The sequence below is a fragment of the Haemaphysalis longicornis genome, unplaced genomic scaffold, assembly GCF_048455015.1.
Source record: "Haemaphysalis longicornis isolate Haplotype H1 unplaced genomic scaffold, Haemaphysalis longicornis Haplotype H1 scaffold_10, whole genome shotgun sequence".
Classification (NCBI taxonomy): Eukaryota; Metazoa; Arthropoda; class Arachnida; order Ixodida; family Ixodidae; genus Haemaphysalis; species Haemaphysalis longicornis.
In genome coordinates this window covers 121940390-121965044 of record NW_027526204.1, presented here as the reverse complement: position 1 = coordinate 121965044, position 24655 = coordinate 121940390, and the positions used below count along the sequence as shown (strand labels likewise).

Sequence of the window (24655 nt, the reverse complement as noted above, 5' to 3'; positions counted from 1 at the left end):
GGACAGAGAAAGAAATGCTTCCTGTGGCCGGAATCAAACCTGGGTCCTCTATGTTTGAAACCATGTTTGACTGAGCTATCACCGCACTCTCGGCGGACACCATTTCGTTTTGGTTTGCAGCGTGGGAGTTGGGTTTGGACTTGGCCGCGGGTTCTAGCCCGTGCTAACATTGTCCACATTGGGAGAAATGTGAAAGCCTGCAGACAAAATGACCCGGCCCTGCCAGTCATAGAGAACGTTCAGCGGCAAGTTCGGAAATGTGAGGTGATGACATATGGAGTGGAAAGTTGGTGCCTTACTAAACAACTTGAAAGCAAACTTAGGTTGGCTCAACGGGCCATGGAACCAATAATGATCACAGTAACACTTAGAGACAGGAAACGAGCTTCCTGGATCAAAGAACTACAGTAAAAGATATCATAGTTCAAATAAAGCAAAGGGAATGGACTTCTGTTGGCCACATAATTAGGTGAAATTACAATCGGTGAACTACCAGGGTGGCAGACTGGACACTGAGAAACGGGTCTAAAAAAAGAGGAAGGCCGATTACTCAACAAGGGCACAAAATAAGGAAATTTGGAGGCAAAAAATCGACTTGAGCGGCACGAGAAGGAGCAGTTGGAGGTCGATAAGAGAGGCCTTTGTTCTGCAATGGAACTAGTAGGTTGCTGCTGATGCTGCTGATGCAACAGCCAGGACTCCCGCAAAGGCAGAGGGGTCGTCAGCTCTGCTGCTTCTCCATCCTTGCACCACTAGTGCAAGCTGCGCCAATTTCTTTTTGTAAAGTACGTCATTTCGGACACTAAATGTCAATAAAGGGGGGGTGAGGGGTTTAGGAATAATGGCGTCATGACCTTCAAGATGCGCAATCAACTTGCTCAGTTTGGGATCATGCCCGAGAACTCCAGTGCCCCAAGGAAGGCGTCATTGTAACCATTGATATCCGTCTGAGTTGGTTCAACCGGTGCTATGGACAAAGAGTTGGTGTCACTGTGCCTACAACCTGATTTATGGGTAATGGGGATGTCAAATTCCTGGAGGCGGAAGCCCCAAGCAAGTCATCCTGGAGGGTCACTCAGATTACCCAGCCAGCATAGCAAGTGGTGGACTGTAACCACGTGAAACGGGCGTCCATATAGGTAGGGTCGTAACTTAGTGATTGCCCAAACTACTGTGAGACATTCCTTTTCAGGCATTCAGTAGTTGTGTTTAGCTTTGCTAAGGGCATGACTGGCGTGCGCTATGACGCATGATGCTATGACGCAATAGTCCTATATACTCACAGCCAAACGTAAACGTCTAAGCACAGTTTATATGTTCATACTTGTCAACTTTGTTGAACAAGAACAAGACATTACGCAAATATAGGACAGGAAATTAGTACACAAGGGATAGGACAGTGCCCCTTTATTAAAAATTCATGGATGCTTGATTTTTCGATAGCAAATGATATTCTAAATCTACTGCAGAAAACCGCCGCCTCCTGGCAACGTATTAAAAATCACGTGGCAACAGCAACGAAAGGTTCCACTAGCTAGGTTCCACATTTTGCTTGGAACGCACGTGGAGCACGGCCACGCGGTTCTATAAACCTTGTAGTCGGCCGCCTCCATTCATGTGCGTCTCCACCGTACTGCAGCGCTGGCATCGAGGAACCCGGACTGTAGCAGTGGAATGCGGTAAATTCAAATCGCCTTGCACAAACCTTTAGTGTGTTTACCTTGGGATGAGCGCGACGGTACAGGAACAGCATGAGAGGTGAGTGGGAAAGCAAAGGGGGCATTTCCTTGGCTAATGTCTACAAAGACTATCGTCTTTTGACTACATTTGCAACAAAAGGAGCAGATACGCAGCCAATTTTTTTGTTATGTCAGCACTGATACCCTTGCTGGTAACCATATGGCCAAGAAACTTCAGTTTGTCATAGCCAAATAGGCATTTTTTTCTGGCTAAGGGTGAGCCCCATGCTTTTCAGGGCCTGGAGGACAGCTCTGAGCCAGCTTAAGTGCTCTTAGAAGGTGCAGGAAAAGATGACATCTAAATACACAAGGCAAGCCTGCCACTTCAGTCCGACGAGGACCATGTCTATTGCTCGCTCAAATGTCACTGCCACGGTACAAAGCTCGAACAGCGTGACTTTAAACTCGTCAAGCCCGACCAGAATTATAAATGCTGTTTTTTTTGCTGTCTCGCTCATCTACTTTTATCTGGCGATATCCACTTTTCAGGTGAATTGACGAGAAGTAGTAGGCGTGGCGAAGGCGATCGAGGGTGCTGTCAATTTGGGGTAGTAGAAGAAGGTCCTTTTTTGTTGCTTTACTTAGGCACCGATAGTCCGCACACAACTGCATCGCCCCGTCCTTCTTTTTTAACAAACACCACCAGTAATGTGCAGGGACTGTTGGACGGCTGAATCACGTCGTCTTTTGGCATTTCTTCCACCACCTGATTAGCTATGGTTTGTTGCTCTATTGGTGAATTACAATATGGTGACTGGTGGGCTGGGCGCGCAGCTTCGTCAGTTAGTATTCTTTGTTTAGCAACCCCCGTTTATTTGACACCAGAAAGCGTTAAAAAACAGGCTTCAAACTCTGCCAATAAAGTCAGTAAATCGTGCTGTTACTCTGAAAGAAGCTTCAAATCAACATCGTGTTCACGGTTGGATGCTGTTTCTGGTTTGGCCAATTCTTTCCTCTGTGATATCACAGCAACTGTGGTGGACTCGGCCATTTTTTCTGTGCGTGCTCTGACCATGCCCTTCGTTACATACTGCAGCTCACCACGAAAATTTTTGACAATTACTCACGCATGCCCGTCCTCAATCGATGCTACCTCTCTTGCGACACCTATTCCTAGAAAGAGCTGAACACTGCCTTCCACGAGGCAGTGTTCAGCTCAGCCACGAGGCAGAGCTGAACACTGCCTTCCACCCTTAGTGATAGCATTCATCCGGATAGACAAGAAAACGGTCATTTGAGCAGGCAGCGTCACATAGCTACGACTACTGCAGGGGAAGACCTAAACGAAGGTTTGCACTGTGGTGACAAAGACTTCTGAAGCGTCAGGCTGTTTGAGCTGAGATCCATGACAGCAGTGCATTCGCAGAGGAAGTTCATGTGGAAGATAATATTTCTCGAACAGGTAGGCAAAACCACAAATTTCACACCACACGTTTCGCTGCGAATCTTGATGCGAGCCCTGTGCCTTCCTATTGGCGTCACAAAGTGTCCTCCGGCGGTGCATATGTTGGGACCATTCCACTCTGTTGACACGTTTCGGAGACAGCTAGAAAACGTTTTGCTGATAACGAGTAGTCAGCCCTGGTATTTATAAGTGCCATTGCATCGTGGCTGTTGATTACAATGCAAATGATGTTCGACACCACTCAAGAAGGGCAATCGATGTAGTCGCCGGTATTTACGTGCGGGGCGCTCGAGAGCTGTGGGGTTGTTTGTGGGATTTGCTCTTGGCAACACCAGATTCCAGGCGTGGCTGCACTTAGTTGTCCTTGTCCCAGTCAGGCAAGCGTGGCAGGCTCTCCTGGGGAGACGAGCGCAGACACAAAGGCGGCCAACGAGGTGATGGTGAGCTAGGACCGTGAGCTACGCCCTGTATGGGCATTGGCGTATGTTGGAGGTACTCCTCATTTTCACAGGGCTGTTTACTGTGGCGTAAAAATGGGGCACTTGGATGGAATATGTGAAGCTCAAGTACATGATACGGGTACCGGCAATGCACCTGGTCAGCCTCGCTACAGTGAAAGCACAGTGGTCAGTTGTCCACTGTACTTCCGACATCAGTTTTTCTAGGACTGGGCTGCTGTGGCCAACGTGGTTGGTAGTATGCCAGCCTAGTGGCATCTCGTCGTGGAATGCCTATTGGCTCGTGTATGACTGACCGGGGGAGGCAGGCAGGCAGCCATAGCGTACGTCACGACAGAGCGCTTGATAGCTGTGTTGCGGAAATTTCAGGAAGGGCAGCTCATTGTGCTTCTTCTCGGACAACCTCTGTAACCGAAACTAAGGCGGCTCGTCACTCCAAAGTCGGGCAAAACTCCAGCTAATCCTGCAGAATTTCACAGACAATCTCGTGGATCGCACCCTTGCCAAGGGCTTCCGCTCTAGGCCATGACGACGTTATACGCGTGCTGGATGCTAACATGTTCGCTGGTGCTGTTGCCAGATGGTGGTTGTGGTTGCTTCTAGGAAAAGAATTTGCTCAATGTTAGTCACTCCCGTCGACCCGTCACTCCCGTCACAAATGCGTCGACCTTCATTGGGGGATTGCGAACTAGCCTGCCAAAGATATTGCTTTTCACACCTGTCATTAGGACACGTGCTTTCTTTTCCGCGGTGGCCTGTAAGTCAGGCCGCACCATCAGCCGCAGCACATTTTCGACAAAGCTGATAGCTGTCTCATTGGGCCCTTAGATTTTGATCTCCCAGAGGTCGTTAGCTCTTTTTCATTGGTACTGGTTGGCGAAGCTGCACATTGACTGTCCTTGCACGACACCTAGGATGTGAGGTCAGCCTCGTGGGTCTCAAACCAGTTGTGTGCTGTGCCTTCAAGTGAGACATGGAAGTTCTGGGGGCATTTTTCTTCTGCCCAGCCATTGTGATGAGCAACTCACTTGAACTGCTGAACCCAGCCCTCTGTAACTTTGAACGCTTCGCCACGGAACATGGAACCGAACAGGACTACGGGGTGTGTTAGGCCAATAAATGACGGGCGACCCGAGTACCTCAGGCTGCTGCGACTGGGAGGGACGTCATGACTATTGCCACTCTTGCCTGCGTCTTTCTCTGGTGCAAAGGCAGGGGCTTGATCTCTGGTGTGTGGCATTGGAGTAGACTGCTTATAACGTATGTTGCGGGAGCCGCAAAAATCCACACTATAAGTGGTACCGCACTATAATCAAAACATGTGCGAATCCAACCACATCACAACGTACCTCTCAAGTCATTTTATATTTATCATCACTCAAACGCACTGCACTGCACTTGGAAACTAAGGAACGGTCTTTGGTATTTTTTTTACATCAGCCGCTGCTGCAGGGTCTTACACATTGCATGCGCGGTCTTACAAATGGCGAGCACGATTTTAACTTCAGTTGTGTGTGTTTTGAAGGACCATGGCTATGTTTTTAGCGTCTATGAATAGATGCCACGGGACAATGTTATAAGAACGCCAGCGGGATATCTTTTTACACCGCCTTGCGTTCCGATACCGAAGGCAGCTGCATATTAGCGCAACAAATTGGTGGTGGAAATCTCCGGCCTCGCGTGGCTCTTCATGTGCAGATGTTTGGAAAGGGCGGTGGCTTATCTGCACAATGTTATACAGCGGGAACCGCATGGAGCAATTTCTTCTCGAAAAAATGTTCAGGGCACACCACAGGCACTGCGACACCCGCGCGGACACAACTGGCGTGGTGTGAGGGGCACGGTAAAAGGTGGCAACATGGTGTCAGCACTGGCTGTGAAGTGGTGCAGGCAGCTCCAGCAACCACTTCTAACTGCTCGCTGAAATGCCCCACGAGGCGCAAGCAAAGATGCTCATGCAAAAAAAGAGCTGATAATCTTGGCGAAAAGTGGAATATGAAATGCCCTCCACGTGCTTGTGAAAGTGCCCATCAAAAAATAGCGCGGTGGTGAGCCTAAGCATCTCTGGTGTTGCCAGCCGGCTGCTCGGAGCGCTTCGAATCTCTCGCCATTAGGTGCGCGTCTCCCCATTGGTGCAAGTAGTCAGGCTCCAGCCACTGCTGCACGAAGAAGCCGCCGCGAGCGCAGAATCGTCGACACGAGCATGAAAAAATGCACATGCAACACCGACGTGTATGAATCGTGTGCCGAAACGGGCAATGCGGTTCACGCGTAATAGAAACAACTTTATCTTCTGAGGTACATCAAGCGAGGTCAGTTGTGGTTATCATGTATGCACGAACTAAAGGGTACCTATTTTTTTGTTGTGTGTCAAAGTTAGAGAGGAAGGGGTGCGTGCTGTGTCAGATGGCCGATTTAAACCTTTCTTTTTTCGTTTTACTATCCTAAAACGATGCCTCAGCTGCGTCAGTTAATCACCAGACCTGCCGAAAAACTGCACCATAGACGATATTGTGCTTCGACCAACCCCATCGTAACTGGTATGCTTATGCATTGAGTTCTACGGGAGGCAAACCGGTAGTCACAAGAACCCACGTTCTATCCGGTCTTATACTATTGGCGGTGAGATGTTTGAGTGGCGCCCCCTGGCTCTGACGTCGGCTTAGGGACTCACGCCGCTGTCGTCTGCTACACTCCGCTTGTGAGGGGCAGCAGTGCCTGTGCTAGAAAAAGCCCGCTTTGATGCTTTAGTGCGTTAAAAAGCGTATTTCTAGTGACTCAGTTATTTTGCCTGACGCATCTGAATAATTTGAAGCTGTATCCCCCACAATTTGCAACACACGAGGGGATAGAGAACAACTTTCTTCAGAGCATCGGTCAGAAGATCATGTGTAACTCGTCCTTTCTAGCTTATTTGCGAGGGTCAGAGATCAGAGCTTCTCGATAAGTATTCAAAATGCATAGGCTTCCTGCAGTATTTTTTAGATGCTCTTATGGAGACTCAACAGTCTAATGTTACGTACCAAGCAGCGGCCCCTACACGCACGTCGCAAAGCAGGAAATAAAGCGGTTTTCTTCTATTTCTTTCGTTGTTGTTGTCTTGTAGCAGATTAATGTTTCTTGCTTTTTTTTTCTACCTAACGCATTAATTTTTCTGCATCGTCCCAAACGTCTTATTAGGAGGTTTGGGGATGTTTGGGAGGCCACAAAGATCGTGTGGATATTGCCTTCATGTTGTATGGCATACATTCCTTTCTTTACAAATTGGCTTTACTTACGGCTGCGTGCAAGAAGGTGCATATCCGCAGCATGCTTTGTTTATTCACATGCAAATAGTATAAGATGGTTTGTGCTACGCCACCGCGATCGCGCCCTAAACAACGTTGTCCACAGTAGTCGAAGGCGGCTTTTGTGCTCCGAATTTCTATCGTAATCATATCGCTATCATAAGGAACTGACCCTCAACCCGAACAATGATGACATGATTACGGTGTTGAAGGCATGATATACTCGCTAAATAACGCAATAAATTGTATTCCTGCATATATTACAAAAACTGAAACCAAAGAATAATTCCAAGTAGCTCTTTATTGCTTTCCAACCCTTCGAGGCGCAAAAAACAAATTCTATTCTACTCGGGATGGCGCTCTATGAATTGAAGAAAATTACTTTTACTCTCTTGTCCTGGACTAAGGACCCGGCCCACTAACCAGCTCGATTTGTTAAATAAAGTTTTCTCCTCCTCCTCCTCCTCTTAAGTGCAGTTTTCCTACAACGCATATCCGAATATCGGGAAGATATGGCTGTGGAAAATGTACCGAAATATCCCTCCAGGTCTGAACATAGTGTTACTGTATATTTGACGTAGACGTGGCTCATTTTGCTCAATAAACCTCCATACTGATTAGATGCCTGGTATAAAATCAGCACGCGCCTATATACAGAGGGTTATTTGGAACTCAACCTACAGTTTTTGCAGCCCATAATGCATGTCGGCAAACTTTCATGCCTTGACAACGTAAAGTGATATGACACAACACGTTCAAGCGTACGGCAAGGTTGCAAAAACTGTCTTACCTTACATATGACTACAGGGAATCGTAATGCCTCCTGCCAAAGCCGACAGCCCTGAAGGCCTAGAATTTGTTTTCGTCTTCCATTTTCACTGCTGTTCGTTATTAGCAGCTGACTGTTCCCTTTGTTCGAAAGATTGCTTAATTGAGAAGCTGACGCCTAGTTTCAACTCTTCGCGCTCCGCACTGGACCGGCTTCGCAAGGAATGGGGCGACGCCGGCAATGTTTCTTCCGTAGCGGTATCCAAAACTATACTTTAACTGACACCATGAGCTAGTGTATGCGATTTTAAGCCAGTTATTATGATAAAAAGTTACCCACACACCAATTCTGGTGCGGAAAAGCATCGACGTTGATCGAGCGCAAAGAAACAGCAGGGAGAGCGAGCCTGAGTGAAGGAGACGACAAATGCGAGAATCCCTAAGCCGACGTCACGGAGGCGCGCTTCGCAGCGCCGCCCGTGTTCGCGCTCACCGCCAATAAGCGGTTATGTTGTAAATGGTCTACACTGTAGTTGTTGGCTGGCACAAGCTTCAGAACCTCCAAAGAAGGCGAGGCGGCCCGGACGGCCCGGATTTGTTATTGGACTGGGTCTGAGGGCCATTGCGAGTGGCTCAGCATAAGGTACACATGCCCTGCTCCTCCACCTCCACCATAAAACGTTATGGATTCCACTGGGACTTCGACAGGAGAGAGGTTGAGAAGTGAAAACAAGTTTGACTTTCAGGAACCGCTAAAGCAAAAGCGAGGAAACAGCTGCCCAGCTCCCCGAACACACCCCTTCAGCGTTCTCCTCTGCTGTCATGTTGGTTACAGGTTGACGAAGATCAGTGATCGCTCATTGTGTCACTGGCGGCACAGGTGACATTGCAACAATCGTAATTGACAGCTGTGGCAATACTTCTGTCACCCAACTGATACAGCAAATGTTCTTTCCACTAGATTGAATGTTTGTGAGTCACAGCACTTCCCCTGAAATGTGGTGCTTGAATGCAAAGAAGTTTGAACACTGTTGCAGTGTCTGCATTTCCTTGGCTAATGAAGAGTAACTGCAGCCTTCTCTCGCAACTCTAAGAAATAAATTGCTGTTTGTAGATTGTGCCCTTAACTCCCACTTTTTGCTTTCTCACTGAAATCACAGCACTTATACGCTGCCGCCTACTTTTGCTGCCTAAAAGTGCAGTAAGGCACCGAGACGCCCTCAGAAGAATTAGAGGGACAGCATAGCATGGCAATGATTGCTTTGCACAGGCACATTCTTAAATGCAGATTCGCAGTTTTAGCATAGACAAGTTACAACCCTCGTCAGGTTATGAAACAGCTATGTGGTGTTGCTTGGGGTGTGGCATGAGTTGAGTCACCACCCTGACACCAGCAGTGAGACCCACTGATGCATAATCTCCACGCTGGCCACATGGTCATGGATGCAAAAGCAATTAGCTGCTCTTAGAAGCTGTAGTTGCTGCAAAGAGCACAACCAACTGTGCCGCAAGACACAAGTTTGTATTTAATGCACTCATTAAAGTCGAGCTAGCCCTATCCAAGTTTATATGGAAACATACTGTCAGCTTTGGTGTAAATGTTCATATGCTGCATATAAAGGCAAAAGAGATTAGATAGATTCAGAAACAAAAAATAATTCTACACACTGGTTTCCAAGCTAGCAGGCACTGCATTTTGTTTTTCACGGGCTTTGCGGAGATCTTTCTGTCCCAGCAACAGATTTCGTGGAAATATTGTGAGAATAAATGCACTTATGGCTTTAGTGCTACATAACGGAGCAGCAAGAACTTGAAAAATGTAACTTGTTCACTGAAGTTTTGATGGCCTCATTGTGTTTCTAAGCATGTCTAACTCTATAGCAGTATTAGTGGATGAAACCTTTTTGAACTTTTATGTTTAGGATTCACCAGTAGGATTATACCAGTAGGATTATAGGCATTGTACGGGTAATGCTTCCATCTTGATGTGTACAGGAGCATGCTAGACTAGATTTGTAGCAACATATTTCTTCCAGAGATCAAAATAAGCTGGGCTTTGTATAGTGCCCATGTTCTACAAAAACAGCATTCCAAGCATTGGCACTTCACCCACCCTGTGTTGCTAGAATGTGCACAGCAGGAGCAGGCCAGACCAGATTTCCGCACAATGTTTGCCCCATCTTGTGAAACAGAGAATTTTCTTGAGGCACAAGCTGTGGCATCATTCACCTCCAGAACTGGAAAAACAAAGTCAGAGCACATAAAGGACATCAGCATTTATACAAATCTTCAGGCAGGCTCTATACATGTATTCCCACGTGTTTGCCCCCACTCAGTCCGACTTTTGCATGCCTAGGGCATATTTTAAGGCTTAAATGATGTGTGATATTGCAGCATTAGATCCCCTGACATTGTTAAAACTGAACAGCCATGAATTCTGCCAGATAATGCTTGGCAAGCCTAGGCAAAAATTTGGAACAAGTTCGTGTTTGTGCGGACTCGTAAAGTGAATGGATGTGGTAAGATGTCGCAACCTGCTAGCTTTGAAATTGCTTGATGATACACAAGCAAGCATGTTTGTTTATATTAAGTATAAATTTGCCCTAAGAAGCCCTCTTTTAACCGAAGTCTACTTTAAGACAAGTGCATGGTAGCTACTACTGTACATCTGACACTTTTGTGAGAAAAATTGTGCCATTTAAGCTGGAGCCACTAAATTAAGCTATCCACACCTTTTCTGTGACAAGAAGCCAAGTTTCTGCAAACCAAGATTTCTGCTTGCACCTTAGAGGGCCTGTGCGGTAAGTATTGTATTCCCAATGACATTTCCAAAGATTATACGAGTACATATTAAACAGGTGCCTTGTACAAATTTCACAAGATTGTTACACGGTTACCAGAAATCTCACCTAGCACTGTTCGTGTGTGCGTTCCTACGAAGGCAAGCACCACGTTTTCACAATTGCCGGTTAGATGTCGCACACACCGCATTGTCATCATCTTTATATGAGCATTCGAATGAGGATGCATGGTTTCAAAGGCCAAGTGCGCTCAAGTTTTCGACAACTTAAAAATAATGTCCCCCAATAGTACACATAAAAAGAGTGCGAAATACAAAATACTGCATTTCAAACATGAACGTGCACGAAGGAAACGGCTCGTGGCACTGGTGTTTTCTGAACAGAAAAGGTGGCCATTACCGGCGGCCGACATACGTGATGAAACGGAAGCACCCGTGCCAGAACCACCGACCGCCGCTCAGAGCCGCCTTCAAATGGGCATGGTAGTGTCGCGTTTCGCACTATTATTTTCACAGAAGAACTTCCACTAATGTTTGTCTAGGATAATGTGGTTAGGCGCAATTCCAACAACACGTTGCTGTCAATCAAAATGAAGTATTCCGTACAACAGTTATTTTTCCCTAAGAATAACTGCCAGAGTAAAAATCCTTGGCATTGCGAGTAAAACAGTGGGCCATGAGTTACAAAGCTACTTACTCGTACGTTATCAAAACGCACCTTTTGTTAGCCAGTGCCTCGGCTATCACAACGCTTTTTGAAGGAAACAAACTGCACGCAGGCAGAGTTCAATCACTATTTTTACTCTACATTACGTGCTAACAGCTTCGTGAATATTGGCCGTGTACCCTTGCTGCACATTGAGAATCGAATCATAAAAGTGGCCGGTAACTATAAGCCAGCTTCCACAGCTAAATGGTGCACTACAACACGAGAAAAGTTACCCATCTGCCACTGTTTTCTACTTTCACCAGAGACACGTGCTGTTGAAGACATTTTACTTTCAAGTAAACTAAATCTAACGCTCTACAAAAATAAATACTTCACTTGGGAATTGATAAAAATCAAGTTTATTGTTTAGGAGTGGAAGGAGAGGAGCATTTTTGTTAGCTTTCCTCTTTTGCGAAGACGACGGCCAATATTTGTGAGGATGTATTTGTTACCATGAGCAAGGCTGATTTTGGTTCACTTAGCAAGCGAGGAAAAAGTCACACAAATGTTTATACCCACATGTACAACAATTCTAGTGAGGTCGTCAAACTTTTAGAAAGGTCTAAGGGATGGAGGTGGCATTGGGCCAGCCCAAATATGGCAAATTTTGAATGCGGAAGTGTAAGTGGTCTAGAATTTACAAAAGAGCTTTTTTTCTGTGATAGATGCAATAGGAATGATGAACGCAAGGCAAGTGTGCATTTCACTTTTTTTAAGTAAAAATATTATTTTCAATTAAAAGAGTTTTGCTAACTCCAGAATGTTTGCAAGCACGTGAATAGTTTGTAGGCCTCCTATCTTCTTTATTACATTGAAAAAATTGTGGCAGATATTGCTACCTATGTGGTTAGTTTTAAGCATGTGATGGTGACGGCGGTACAGCATGGTGGTGTAGCAGAGAAACCCAGGGCGAATGCATCCCTGCGCCCGGCGGAGCGCTTTGCAAGTCGCCGGAGCAGTGCGATCTCCTCGGGACAGGTTCCCCTACCTCCGTCACAGCCTTTTTCGGCGACTTTTTCAGCAACTCTCCACCAGGTGCAAACGTCGTATGCGCGAAGGTACTTCGAACTACGGTACCTGGTGTGCTCTGTGCTTACAGAGCTTAGGATTCTGACATGGTGATTTTAAGAGCATGGACTACTTATTTGGATCAAGTTTGGACAAAGAAAAATTTGAGTGCAGTTGGCCTTTAAGATCAGCTTTACATATTTAGCTTGAATATTTTGTTTCTATGAATCTGAAGTAAAAATGCTACTGAATGTTTGATCACATATACAAAAGTTTAGGATCTCATTCCAAGTTTGAGTTCCATTTGATTTTACTATCTGCTAGATAAAACACAGTGAAAGAAAGCACGTCAATTTGAACTTCAATAATTCAAATTTATGAATAATTAAAACAGTACAATTTGGTCAGGCCAAAGCTTCATAAAAGCCTATGTATAAAGAAGCCCTTTAATTCGAACCTAAGTAGATTCCGCCATGGCTAATTCGAACTACACGGCATTGCACCGGTGCCTTCGCGCTTGGCAATAAGCCAGAGAAACGCACCCTGTGCTTACGCACAAGGCTGCCTAGAACAGATAAGGCAAAACAGACTAAAACCAATTTATATCTCACATGAAAGAAGATTTAGAAGATGCAATCATTGCAAACTATGCTGGTGAGGATGCAGGAATGTGTGTGGTGCACCGACAGATGAGAGCATCATATCGCGAACAGAAGCACTAAACCTGTTGCTGCCAACGATGGCAAAAAGAACAAACATGAAACAGTGCAGCTGTCCAATATGAGGTCATGAAAGGATGGAATGCCACCCATCTCTTTGGTGTTCAAGAAGGTGGAGATGAGGCTTTTCTCTACATTCATTTGATAGAGCAAGAAATGCTGGCTGTCGTCTTTAGGGACAAAAGGCAGGCCAGAACCGTGAGCTTTTTCAAGCACCAAAGTGTTAACAAGCCCTATTGCTTTTCAACTGCCATTTACTGTCATTATTCCTTACCTTCATAATTTCAAACTTTCATTAATTTGAACTTAAACGACGGCCCCTTGCTGTTCGAAATAACAAGCTTTTACTGCGCTGAATAAGAGCTAATGCAATCCAGGCTTTTATGTAAATGAGCAACGTGCTAGCTCCAATTGCACAAAATTCCAGTGCCAGCGTAACTTATCTTCGTTCTAACCAACATTTTCACTCAAAACTTTTTGAACAATTTATATAGCTAATAGCTTGTTCGCTAGAAAAATGACATGGGCCAAGCCATAGGCGACACTTTTTAATATGCACAGAGGAATGTAAATGTGTTGATGTTATCCCAAATAATATTACCAAGATTTGGAATGGAACGCCAAAAGCACAAAGTGACAAATTGTGCTACCTAGCAGGATTGCAATGCCCAATACAGGCTTTCATAGTTACCAACAAGAGAAGAAAAACCCACTTCAGGCTTATATGGCTGCTGCTAGGCTATAGGAAAACATTAAGGATACCTACCATTTCAGTACTCTCCCTGTTTTTAATGCTATCTTAGCCAGCCTTCAAAATATTTTTAGCCAGGTCATACGGCTACCAACATTCTTTTTTGTTAACATACAGTTTTTACAAGTTAAATATGCTTGGAATCTACTAAATTTAGCCCTTCGGATGCGTCCTCATAGCTCTTGCATCAAATAAACTGGGAGAAAGATGCAAGGCATGGGGCACTTTTACACCCAATTTTCCGTAGAAATCAAATCGACAGATATTTCCCCACAAAATTCTTTAAATTGACCAAAACAAACCTGAAAGATGGCCTATGCATGTTATATTTGAGTCATTACAAAATTTATTAAATGGACCAAAAAATTCAGAAAATGGCGTTTCCATACCACATTTGAGTCTGGTAGCGTAATAAAACTATGCTTTAACTCACTTCAGTGTCAAGTTTATTCCACACCAAAAATTCCCATAGCTTCAGAATATGACCATGTGCAAACGCTAACGACACTATAGGAAAGTTATTCTCAATGTATGTGACGACAAAAACTTGTTTCTTGTGTTGACTGCTCCATACCATAATACTTACACCAGAAAAAAATTGGCCACGTATCTGCTCCTTTCGTTGCAAATGTCGACAAAAGATGGTAGTCTTTGTCGACATTTGCCAAGTAAATACCTCCCTTCGCTTTCCCGCCTACCTCTCATGTTCCTCTTGCATCGCGCTCCTCCCAAGGTAAACATGCTATAGGCCAATTTAAATTTACCGCATTCCACTGCTCCATGCCATGTGCCTCAATGCTAGCACTGCCGTACGGTGGAGACGCGCCTGAATTGAGGTGCCCTACTTCAACGTTTATAGAACCATGTTGCCCTAGTCCAGTGCGCTCCAATCGGAACATGGAACCTATCTAGTAGAACCTTTCGTAACTGTTGCTGCTTCATTTCTTAAAATGACACCAGAAGCGATAGTGGCACGGGTGACAGTGTGAATTTTTTTTCTGCAGTGGATGTAATAATTCATTTCGCAAAAATCAAGCTACTATGAACTTTTTTATAAAGGAACACTGTAAATATCTTTTGTGTATTATTTTCTGTTATATTTCCGAAATGGCTTGTTCTTGTTCAACAATATTGACAAGTATGAAATATAAACCGGACTTAGACGTTTAGATTCAGCAGTGAGTATATGACTATTGCACCGTCTTCGTTTTACCTTGGCCGGGTGGATGAATCGAGTGAGACAGGCAGAGACAAGCAGACGTACAGACAGACCAAAATTTCTGGGTTTAAGTAGCCTACGAGAAACTATCACCTTTAAAAACCCCAAAATCTAACCTGAAAAATCCTCTTCTGTTTGGGAGCTCGTGCTGTTAAGGCACAGGAGAGCACACTGCGTACCTGAGAAAAAATTCATATTCGTTAGTAAATACAGACCCGAGGTTAGAATAGAGGCAAGAAAGAGGAACTGAATACAGCAGCTTAGTAGAACGACAAACTGAGTGAGTTGGTACGGATTCATTGTAAAAAAATCTGAGCAGGAACACACACACAACAGAAGAAACGTACGACACAGGTGCAGGACCCTGTGCCTGTGTCATACATTTCTTCTTCTGTTGTGTGTGCATTTCTGCGCAGTTTTCTTTTGCAAGAATACAATATGAAATAGAATAGGTACCTATGGCACTAAAGGTAATAGCCGCCTGTGTTCCTTGGCTGCTGCAGGACACATCCTGGTTGTGAGCTGCATCCGTAGACACTGCCATGACGAAATTCTCAGGCATCAACGTTGTTGCAAGTGGCATGCTTTCTGTTTGTGTCCCCTGAAGGCAAAAAACAGCCACCAGCAGAAATTTCAACAACTGAATGAATGATTGATTGTGAAGTGTAATGCACTGAAGCTTCACCTTGGCCATGAGGTGTGTTGTAGTAGAGGGCTCTGGATTAATTTTGGCCATCTGAGGATCTTTAGCGTGCACCAAAATATACACCGCCGTTTTCACTTTTTGCCTCCTTTAAAGAAGCAGCCACCGTGGCCAGAATTGAACCCGCATCCTTGGGCACAGCCGCACAACACTTTAGCCAGTGGGCCACCATGGCAGCTTCACACAAATAACTAATAGAGCTAACAGTACGCCGATTGTTACTTTGCTTTTTTGCAGAAAACATTATGCAGACACTTTACTCTACCCAACATCATGCCTTCGGCCATCAGATAAATGGCTCCAGAGTATTGCTATGCACATCATAAAGCAAACATTCCGCACTCTCAGGGTGACCTTTTTTTGTTCCTCCATTCTAAAAACCGTTGAAAACATAATCACCGACCATATTCAATAACAAGTATAACATGTCTTTTTAAAGATGCTCTAAACAGGCTTCTGAAGGTTGTGATTTTTAGTTCGCAATCACTGGAGTACTATCCAAGGAACGTCCTCCCGCAAAGAAACATTCAAATGCGTTATGCATTACCTGGATTATCGTTCATTAAAAAGGACCAAAAATAAGGTCTGGAGATTTTGCCTTTTCTTTGCACTTTGTGGAAAACCCGGAGTCCTGGTGGTTTCCCCATTCCTCGCTGCCCGCCACCTGGGCGAGAAGGGGAGTTCATCACTGGCCTGTACACACTTCTGAGGAGTGCACAAAATGACTCAATTTACACGCGCTGGCACTTCCCGAGCCAGCTAAAAGTGATTCCCTCTCTCTCCGTCACCCTGCAGTCTCCACCACACCTGTCTCCCCTACCGTGCCATGACACACTATCGCTCCAGATGTGCCAAACAGGTTTTGCTGTTCAGTAATCGCAAGCATAAATCGTGAGACCTATATACTTGGTTGTTAAAAGGACCACAATCGAGTGAAACCAAATCTCAATAAAAAGACTGCCGGGTCAGAGCAATGTAGATCTACTCTAACATCATCTGAATTTGCCACTCCAAATGTAACAGGCGGCATCACTCCGCACCATGACCGATAACTTGTGCATATTTCCAAGCACAAAAAAGTGAAAGCGCAGGATAAGAATGTGGATAGGGACCGGCCCTATACTCCAAGTGAATATTACAAAAGAAAGCATAGAACCATGAAATCGCAGCAACAAAAGAACAGGTGTTTCTGTGCACATCACACAACATAATTGTACCGTGCCAGTGATGCATGCGCCCTTTGTATGGGTCCTTTCCATATCACCATTTCTGTACTGCTTGCTGTGAAAGTGCAGACACCTCAGGCTATATATACCAGCACGTTATCGCAAATAAACGTCCTTCTTGCTGCTTCAATACTGCGTGGTTATTGCTGGATGCCGGAACAATAATGGAGTTCTTTTTTTACAGTGGCAGTGAAGGGATGCTTACACATCTTTCAGCCTCATTGTTACAGTTGCTATGTTTGTTATATTTTCCTATCTGTTGGCAAACTATTCAACACAGAAATTTGGCCTAGTTGGTGATACATCTTCGACATGGTAAAAAGCCCACTAGACGGGGACAGAAGAAGAGACAGTGACACGGGACGAGCCCTAGTTAAATCTGGAGAGGGCTCCTTGCCACGAATCTTTCTCCGTCACATCACAATCGTCCTGAATGACATCCCCTCTTTGTGTGTTTTTAGTGTAAAAAACACATCTAAGAGGTCTTTTTCCCCCCCCCGATGGTTTTCTTAAGGCTTTGCAAGTTTATCTGATCCCAAAAAGTCAATGCCTTCTTCCTTATTTCTTTCTTCGAGCACTTAACTGGACTAAAATTCAATATGGCTTGCTGTGCTTTTTCAAAAAAGTCAGCCTTAGGAAGCACTACGAATTCGTTCTCTGCGCAACAGCAAGCGGCAGGAGCACCACCGTCAAAGCTGCTCTTTATTGAACGCAGGTCCGGGTCATGCAGCTGCAGCGTCGAAGACCATCTGTTCCTGTGCATCATCGCACGCTTGGTAACGAAGCAAGCCACAGTCATCTGACAACTATCGGTGTGATCATCGGCTGCCCCCACCCGGATCGGCTGCGTTTTAAACTGCTACAGTGGATGCACGCTACAAAGGGAGACCTTCTGTGACTGCTAACTTCATCACAGTGGTTTCTTGGGGGAGTTGGTCATTCATCGTGCAAGTAAGCGGCCAATGAACAAGGACGAACAAAGTGAACGGGACTTGTTCATTTCGCGCTTACTTACACGATGCGAACTTCACTTGGTGCACGGGAGCACCACAGTCAAAGCTGTTCTTTATTGAACGCAGGTTAGTCCCGAAGTGCGGTCACACACGCCTGTTTTTGTTCCCTTGTCCGTACTGCTCGCTGCTCTCTGGCTGCTCTGGAACGCCTCAGCTATTTCCCTTGTCATCTGGCGCACATGCTTGAACACAATCTTTGTATCATGGAAAAGCGGCCTGCAACCACCACGGTACCGGCATTCGCAACAATGCTCCGCGAGATGCGACGATATAGCCCCTTTCAGGGACAGTTCATGCTCTCCGAGGCGCATGTTGACGCATATGCCTGTTTGTCCTACGTACGTGACGCGTTTGTCCTCCGTACGTGACGCGAAGGGGTGGAGCTACTAACAAAGGTTCGGGATATACCGCAAGGCGGGAGACACTACAAACAACACAAGCGAAGGTAGACAGACCTGCTCGTAAGATGCTGCAAGGCTCACAGAGATGTTTTCTTAGCAGCTCACGAGATCCCCCGGCCGCGTTGACACACACACACATGGACGCAGAACGTTCGACCGCGCGTTGGGCTACGACTTTTACCCACGCATGATCACTAGCATGAAAATAACGCAGGCAAAACAGGATGCACGGTAGAATATTCCAACAGGGCTGAGAAAAGCTCTCACTCACTACACAAAAGTTATGGGTCCAGCTTAGTGTGGAGTGCGGTTTTACGGCTCTGCTGCTAGTCGGTAGAGTGCGTAGCCCGAGCAACGGCACTGCAAGCGTTTATACAAATGACGTCTGACGGTCGTTTAACGGCAACGCAATAGCGACGTCCAACAAACAAACTTGCACGAAGGAAAAAAAAAGTTTTGTTTTTTTCTCCCACTATGCTCATGGGTGTATCTTCGCCCATATTCAAGCATAGATTTGCATAGTATTTTATATATGCAAGCGCCGTCGGTCGGCTCTTCCTCATAAAAGCGAAAACTGCTCCCCGACAACATTCGTGCCGCAATGAATGCGGCTCTACTTTGATAGTTTCTGGAGTGAAATACATGTAGACCATACCAGACCATACAACTCAACACTAGCGCTAATGCAATCCGTATTTTGGCTTTCGACGCTTCGGCCGTGCTCTTCGGCGACGCCGCTACCTCCAACGTTACTAGATAGGTTCAGTTGTAAAACTCTCCCCATGCGCCGTGCATCGCCGGCGTCTCCGTTTCTCGGCGTGCCGCGAGAGGGCGGGACCGCCGCATTTTGCTCTACCCGGCCGCTGCTCGTCGCGTGCAACGGCGCCTCTCCCAACGCCTCTTCGGCCTTCTCATGACGTTAGCGCGCGATAATATTAAAGACTACCCGCTACCCGCCAAGTTGTCCGCGTCCAGACTACATCTAGGCCAGAGTAAGTTCCAGTAGCTGCGCAGGATCGCTAATATGGGGCGTAAAAGCCGTTCGTTACAGCTCATTGCTTTGCTTTCTTCTACAGGTCAGCCGAAGCGCATCGTAGTTTGCGCGCGCTTGCGTCGGCTGCTTGCTGGCAGTCAACCACGAGCGTGAATGGTCTGCAGCGAGCTGGTAGCATAGAATAAGCCTCCGTTAAAGCTTAGTTTGATTGACTCTTCCGAATTTTATAAAAAATCATGAAACCGCTCATTTTGTTTCCAGCCAAAGAAGCAAGGTCAGCATTGGAGCTACGTCACTCAGTGGCTCTAGTAATTCAGGCCACTCGAAGACGAAACTTCCTAATTTTCTCGACGTCCTTTTTAGAATAGTATCTTTTCCATGTTTTTCCCTGACAACAGTTAGCTTTACCAAACGTCACTAAGAAGCGACATTTCTGCAAAAGGCGAAATATCTCTAACTGAAAGAATTATTTAGTCAATTAACTGACGAAGTTAAACCAGCTTACATGTCAACAAGCATAAAGTTCTTTTCAGCTATTCATTGGTTTTCACAGTACACACTTCACGGCAGACACAAAGTATAAAAATATATCTAACGTTTTTTTTTATTTACAATAAACTCCACATCTTTTTTGCTTAAGGTGAACATGGCTACAATACACCAAAGCACGCTAAGAGAAACAAAGTACGCAATGAATAAAAACATGCAAGCATTTTTATTTAGAAATCAACTCCACATCTTTTTTGCTTACGGTGAATATGGCTACAAAATACCAAAGCATGTTAACAGAAAAAAAGTAACGAATAGATTCAGGTATGCAAGGTTTTTTTTTTTTTCATTTACAACAAACTCTAACTTTGCCAGCGTGCTTACAGTAGCTTAGCGCGTTTGCGCGCCGACTTAACCTGCACATTCAAGGGACGTTCTCACTGAAGGAATCTGGAATAGAAATGCATGCGCGTCACCAAATACGATTTGATGACGCGCGCAGAGAATTCCTCAGAGTGAACGTAATTTTGTGTACGTACCATTTGTCGATGTCCTGTACGTGAAAATGGCAGTCGCACACTTTGGACTTTGTCGAAAGCTCCTTATCCGCACGCGGGATGGCCTTATGTCATAGCGAGCGAAGCGTCGCATCTTTGGGAGCCGAGAAGAAGTGCCTGTCCGTGTTGCCCTTAATTGTTGCTGCTGGCACACCCGGGAACGAAGCATGTCGGCATTGTCTGCCTCAGCCTCACATGCAGAGGCCCACATCAATGGAATACAGTCGCTGGCAAATCACTAAACGTGCCACTCGAACGGCATCGCGCATTCAAAACTACAGAGAACGACCGCGCGAACAAGAAACGCCGGAGACCGGGGCACTGAATGCGCCGGCTACTGCGAGTACTGCTCTTCGGCAAAAAAAGGACCCGGAAGAACCACACAAGGGGCGAAAAAAATGTCATTGTGTCTGCTGTTTATTGTAGCTATTTGCTTCCGAGAATGTAAATAATTACCAGATGTGTGCGCCCACCCACGCGCCCACGCACGCACGAGAAAAGTATGCTCCGAGCGCTGAACTAGGAACGCGAAGGGAGAAGCATAAGCGAAACCGCCTGCGAGCGCCCCGTCTACCGAGCCGGTTGCGACTGCAGCGCCACAGAGAGAAGGATCGGTGGTGGTTCCGGGCAGCGCCGCCCAGTTTTACAACTGAAAATAATCTAGTAACGTTGGCTACCTCGGAGCTGCAAACTGCACATGCGTGTGCGATCGGCTCGCCTGTAGAAAATAAAAGGCCAGTTTCGTGCAGAAGAAGAGTTACGTGGGGTAATTTGGGTAATAAGGGATCAATATCGGCCAAGCTTTTTAACGTAAAACGTAAAACCAAAGTACGGCTTTCGCGAAGCAGCTGAGTTGACGGCGATAAGCTATTGTGAGGGTTTCGGGGAACCTTGCTGTGCAAGCGCTATTGAAGAAATTTCAGTTTACCAGCCAGGAATTCTGTAAGCCAACTAGGAAACACCGGCGTACCTAGAGCGGAAAGTGTCGCTGCGATCGCACGCCGACATGGGAATTGTGGGTAGTGTGCGAATCGGATTGGCAGCAAGTGGCTAGTACAAAAGGCTATGGATTAGGCTTCTGGGCTCGGAAGCGCTTGTTAGTTCTGTTTTCGGTATGCTTTTCCGTTTTCAGGATGCCACTTTCTGGCATTCAATGGCTATCACAGATATGTCTAAATAACAGCGTGATTAGCACTTAACGCATGTACTCACGTTAGCGGCGAGTTTCTTAAGACGAAGGGGTGACCACATGCAGTGACGGCGACAAGCGACGCCGAAAACGTAACTCAAAAGGTACTACAGCAGAGTGCACTGGGTAACAGCGACAAGCGAAAAAAAATTAATACACTGCCGCCAATGTCCTCTGTCGTCGTCGCTCGTCGCTACAGTTCACAGTATCGCCGCTGCCGCTAGCTTGTGGGCTGCTTCTGGCCAGCAAAAAGCGAGCGAGGGTCCCAGCGGCCTGTTATATACCGCATCATACCGCTTGCCGCCCACACTACAGCCACAAAACAAGCTCCGCTAGCCCACACTATCCGTTTTCTGCACACATTAAGTTACTATTTTCGCATCGCTCGTCGCCGCCGCTGCATTTACTTACTCCTTGAAGCATGCACTGCCTTGGCCAGACGCAATGGGGCAACATACATAGCTACTCGACAAGCCAGTATTTATGAGCCATTTAATGCATTCATGAAATTTCATAATGCTTTCGCGCGTGCTTGAAGACTTACTTGAGGTAATAAGCTCCGCCTCTAAGTTTATTTATATCTGCCTGGACAAAGCAAATAAATACGACGCGATTGCACCATTCTTGCATCTCTATGTTGCATCTGCTTCGCCTGCCAAAACGCGTAGCATACGATAATGATACTGTATTGAGAGGAAGCAAGAACACAGTTCAGGACAACCTAAATATTTTTTATCAGCTTAATATTACAAGAAACCAAAGAAAACTTCACCCAGTTTGGAGTATGTAATAATTTAAAAATATATCCGGGAACGCCCGCTGTATCTGGCAGCGTGAGCCATATGCAGGACTCTTGTTTTGTTTTTCTTTCTAACCCTCAAATTCAGTTCTTAATTTAAGCACTGGAACACAGCATTTTATACAAAGTAAAATTTGTTAACAGCGGCACTTCTGGCAGCAATTTTTTAAAACAAAAACTCAATTTGCGTAGCCACAAAGTCGTTGCCGGCCATGCCACGCCGAACTTCCGGCCGAACTACACACTATGGCGGCACTCATGGAGGCGTAGAGCGCCTTCGCCGAATCACGTTGACGCTAGCGCCAGATTCCACTCTAGGTGAATTAGTGAGAAACTCTATGCGGCGTATGACACGGAAGATTGGACCTCCATCTAGTACCGATGCTATTTCACAGCGCGGCCGCTTTCGCGCGGTGGTGCAGTGGTCTCGCGCGTCGCGCCCGCGCGCTGAACGTTGCGGGTTCAATTCCCGGCGGTGTCAGTTTTTTTTTTCTTTTTTTTGCGCGGTTTTTTAAGCGCCATGGTTTGCGTACCCAATTCGTGAATCATTTTCTGCGCCATTTTGATAAGCAAGTATACCTTTGTAATGGAAAATTTCCTTCGAAACAGCGAGTGGAGCCACAATTTCCTTTTCCTTGCACCGTGTTTCACGAAATACGGGCCTTCTGTAATGCCTTCTCGATTAGAGAAAGTTAAATTTCAGCTGACGTACGCACTAATTTATATACATATTTTATACATACATATTTTATATATACATATTTTATATACATAATTTATATACATATACATATTTACGTGCTACAGAGGTCTTTTCGCCGGAGATTCAGTCATAGCAGCCGTATTATATTACTACCGCGGCAGCAGCGAACACAGCCCTTTTATCTTCCTTGTCCGTGATCTAACAGGAAATTGAGGAGTACACACAGTACAAGCAGCGCACACGACACCCCGCACGAACGGCTTCAGTCGCGGCAGCGGCGACACGATACTCCAAGTTTGACTAGAGAAAGAAGGAGATCCCTGGCGGAGAAGCGAGTCAATGGAGTGGGTCGTCGCGCGGTATGACAAGCGCGTCGGCCGGCATCGCGCAGACACCGACGCCCCGCCGATTTCTCGCCGACGCAGACGGTTGGCCAACAGTCGGCGTCGGCGCGGTGTGACATATATATATGGCCACCGACAGCTCGCCGACACGGTGTTGGCCGACCAAATCAGCCGATGGTCGGGCTAGTGTGACCGCGCCTTCAGCAGACTATTAACTCTATGTAGCAGACGACTCCCAGAACCCATCGAGTACGTTTTGAAACACCTCATCTCGAAACAAACATGCGCAAACTCCGTCAATAATTTTAACCCGGTAGGGCTGGCATTTGTTGTATAAACGTGGCTTTGAGCAACGCCTCTGTGGAGAAGTGTTGGACAGACGATTACATAATGAGAAAAGGCTTAACGGCGGCCAGTATGGTGTCCTCTGCGCCTGTGAAAACGCCTCAGAAAGAGGATAGACCAATGCATCACAAAAGGCGCCGCGAACATCTCGGCAACCTACGCAAAGCAAGAATTGTACTTCCCTCCCCATTTAAACTCAAGTCACGGAGACACGGCGCAGGCATTGTCCCTCCCTTGCGCTCTGTTCCTCCACTACATACAGAAGTCACCAGACCGTCCGCACTGTCAGGTATGTGGCGGCTATCCGGAATATGAACATACATATGGGCTCCATGTACGGGCGACCTCGTCTTCGACATTTCTTTCGACCAACCCCTTACCCCTTGATATTCCCTACTCGTGGTCTAGCTGGGCCACTCCCCCTGAAAACCTACGGGCCCTGTTGTGGTCCATCTTGGCTGCCCACATCGAATCAACTCTTTGTGCACCTCTGCCAAGCCCACCACCGTCAGAGGGCTGTTGGACACACCCTTTCTCCGAGGACTCAAAACTCCGCGGCTCGAACTTTAGCTGCAGAATAAAATTTCATCTCTCTCTCGTGAGCGAACGCTAACACATCGATGTGGACCCCACAGCAGTTTAGGAAAAGATCTGCCTGCCTTCACTCGTCAGTCGTGGGTGTCGTGTCTCCTGCCCAGCGGTGACCAGTGTTCCTGATTGCGGGCTCCCCTTCGGCTGCAGTTGCTTGTTGGGTGGATCGTGATGTGCATCATCTCCCGCAGTCGCCAGTATTTGCCGTGGTAGATGATTACGCCTCGAACTTGAAAACTGCACGTTGTATACTTCAGCCCTGTATTTATTTTTGTATCGGCTGGTGTTACATTTATGATCATTTTAAAGATAGAGCCTGTGCTAAACCTGTAAATATAAAACGGCTACGGATTTATTTATATAAGGTAGCAAACTTGTAATACAGCTTCAACGACAAAGGTTAATTGTGGCAAATGAATGAAGTAAAGCTGCGTTAAA

General features: G+C 46.1%; 1 protein-coding gene across 2 annotated transcripts in view; it reads right to left on the bottom strand.

The window, feature by feature from the left end:
• Positions 1-18131, bottom strand: part of LOC144159197 (uncharacterized) — a 29561-nt gene extending 11430 nt beyond the window's left edge. For both annotated transcript variants that reach the window (XM_077690531.1, XM_077690530.1), the window contains exons 1-4: positions 17898-18131; positions 15320-15464; positions 14980-15042; positions 9771-9894 (exon numbers count right to left, since the gene is read on the bottom strand). In XM_077690531.1, the coding sequence (XP_077546657.1) occupies positions 9771-9894; positions 14980-15042; positions 15320-15464; positions 17898-18116 (551 nt within the window). In that variant the 5' untranslated portion in view covers positions 18117-18131. The remainder of the gene's footprint in view (positions 1-9770; positions 9895-14979; positions 15043-15319; positions 15465-17897) is intronic.
• Positions 18132-24655: the final 6524 nt, after the last annotated feature.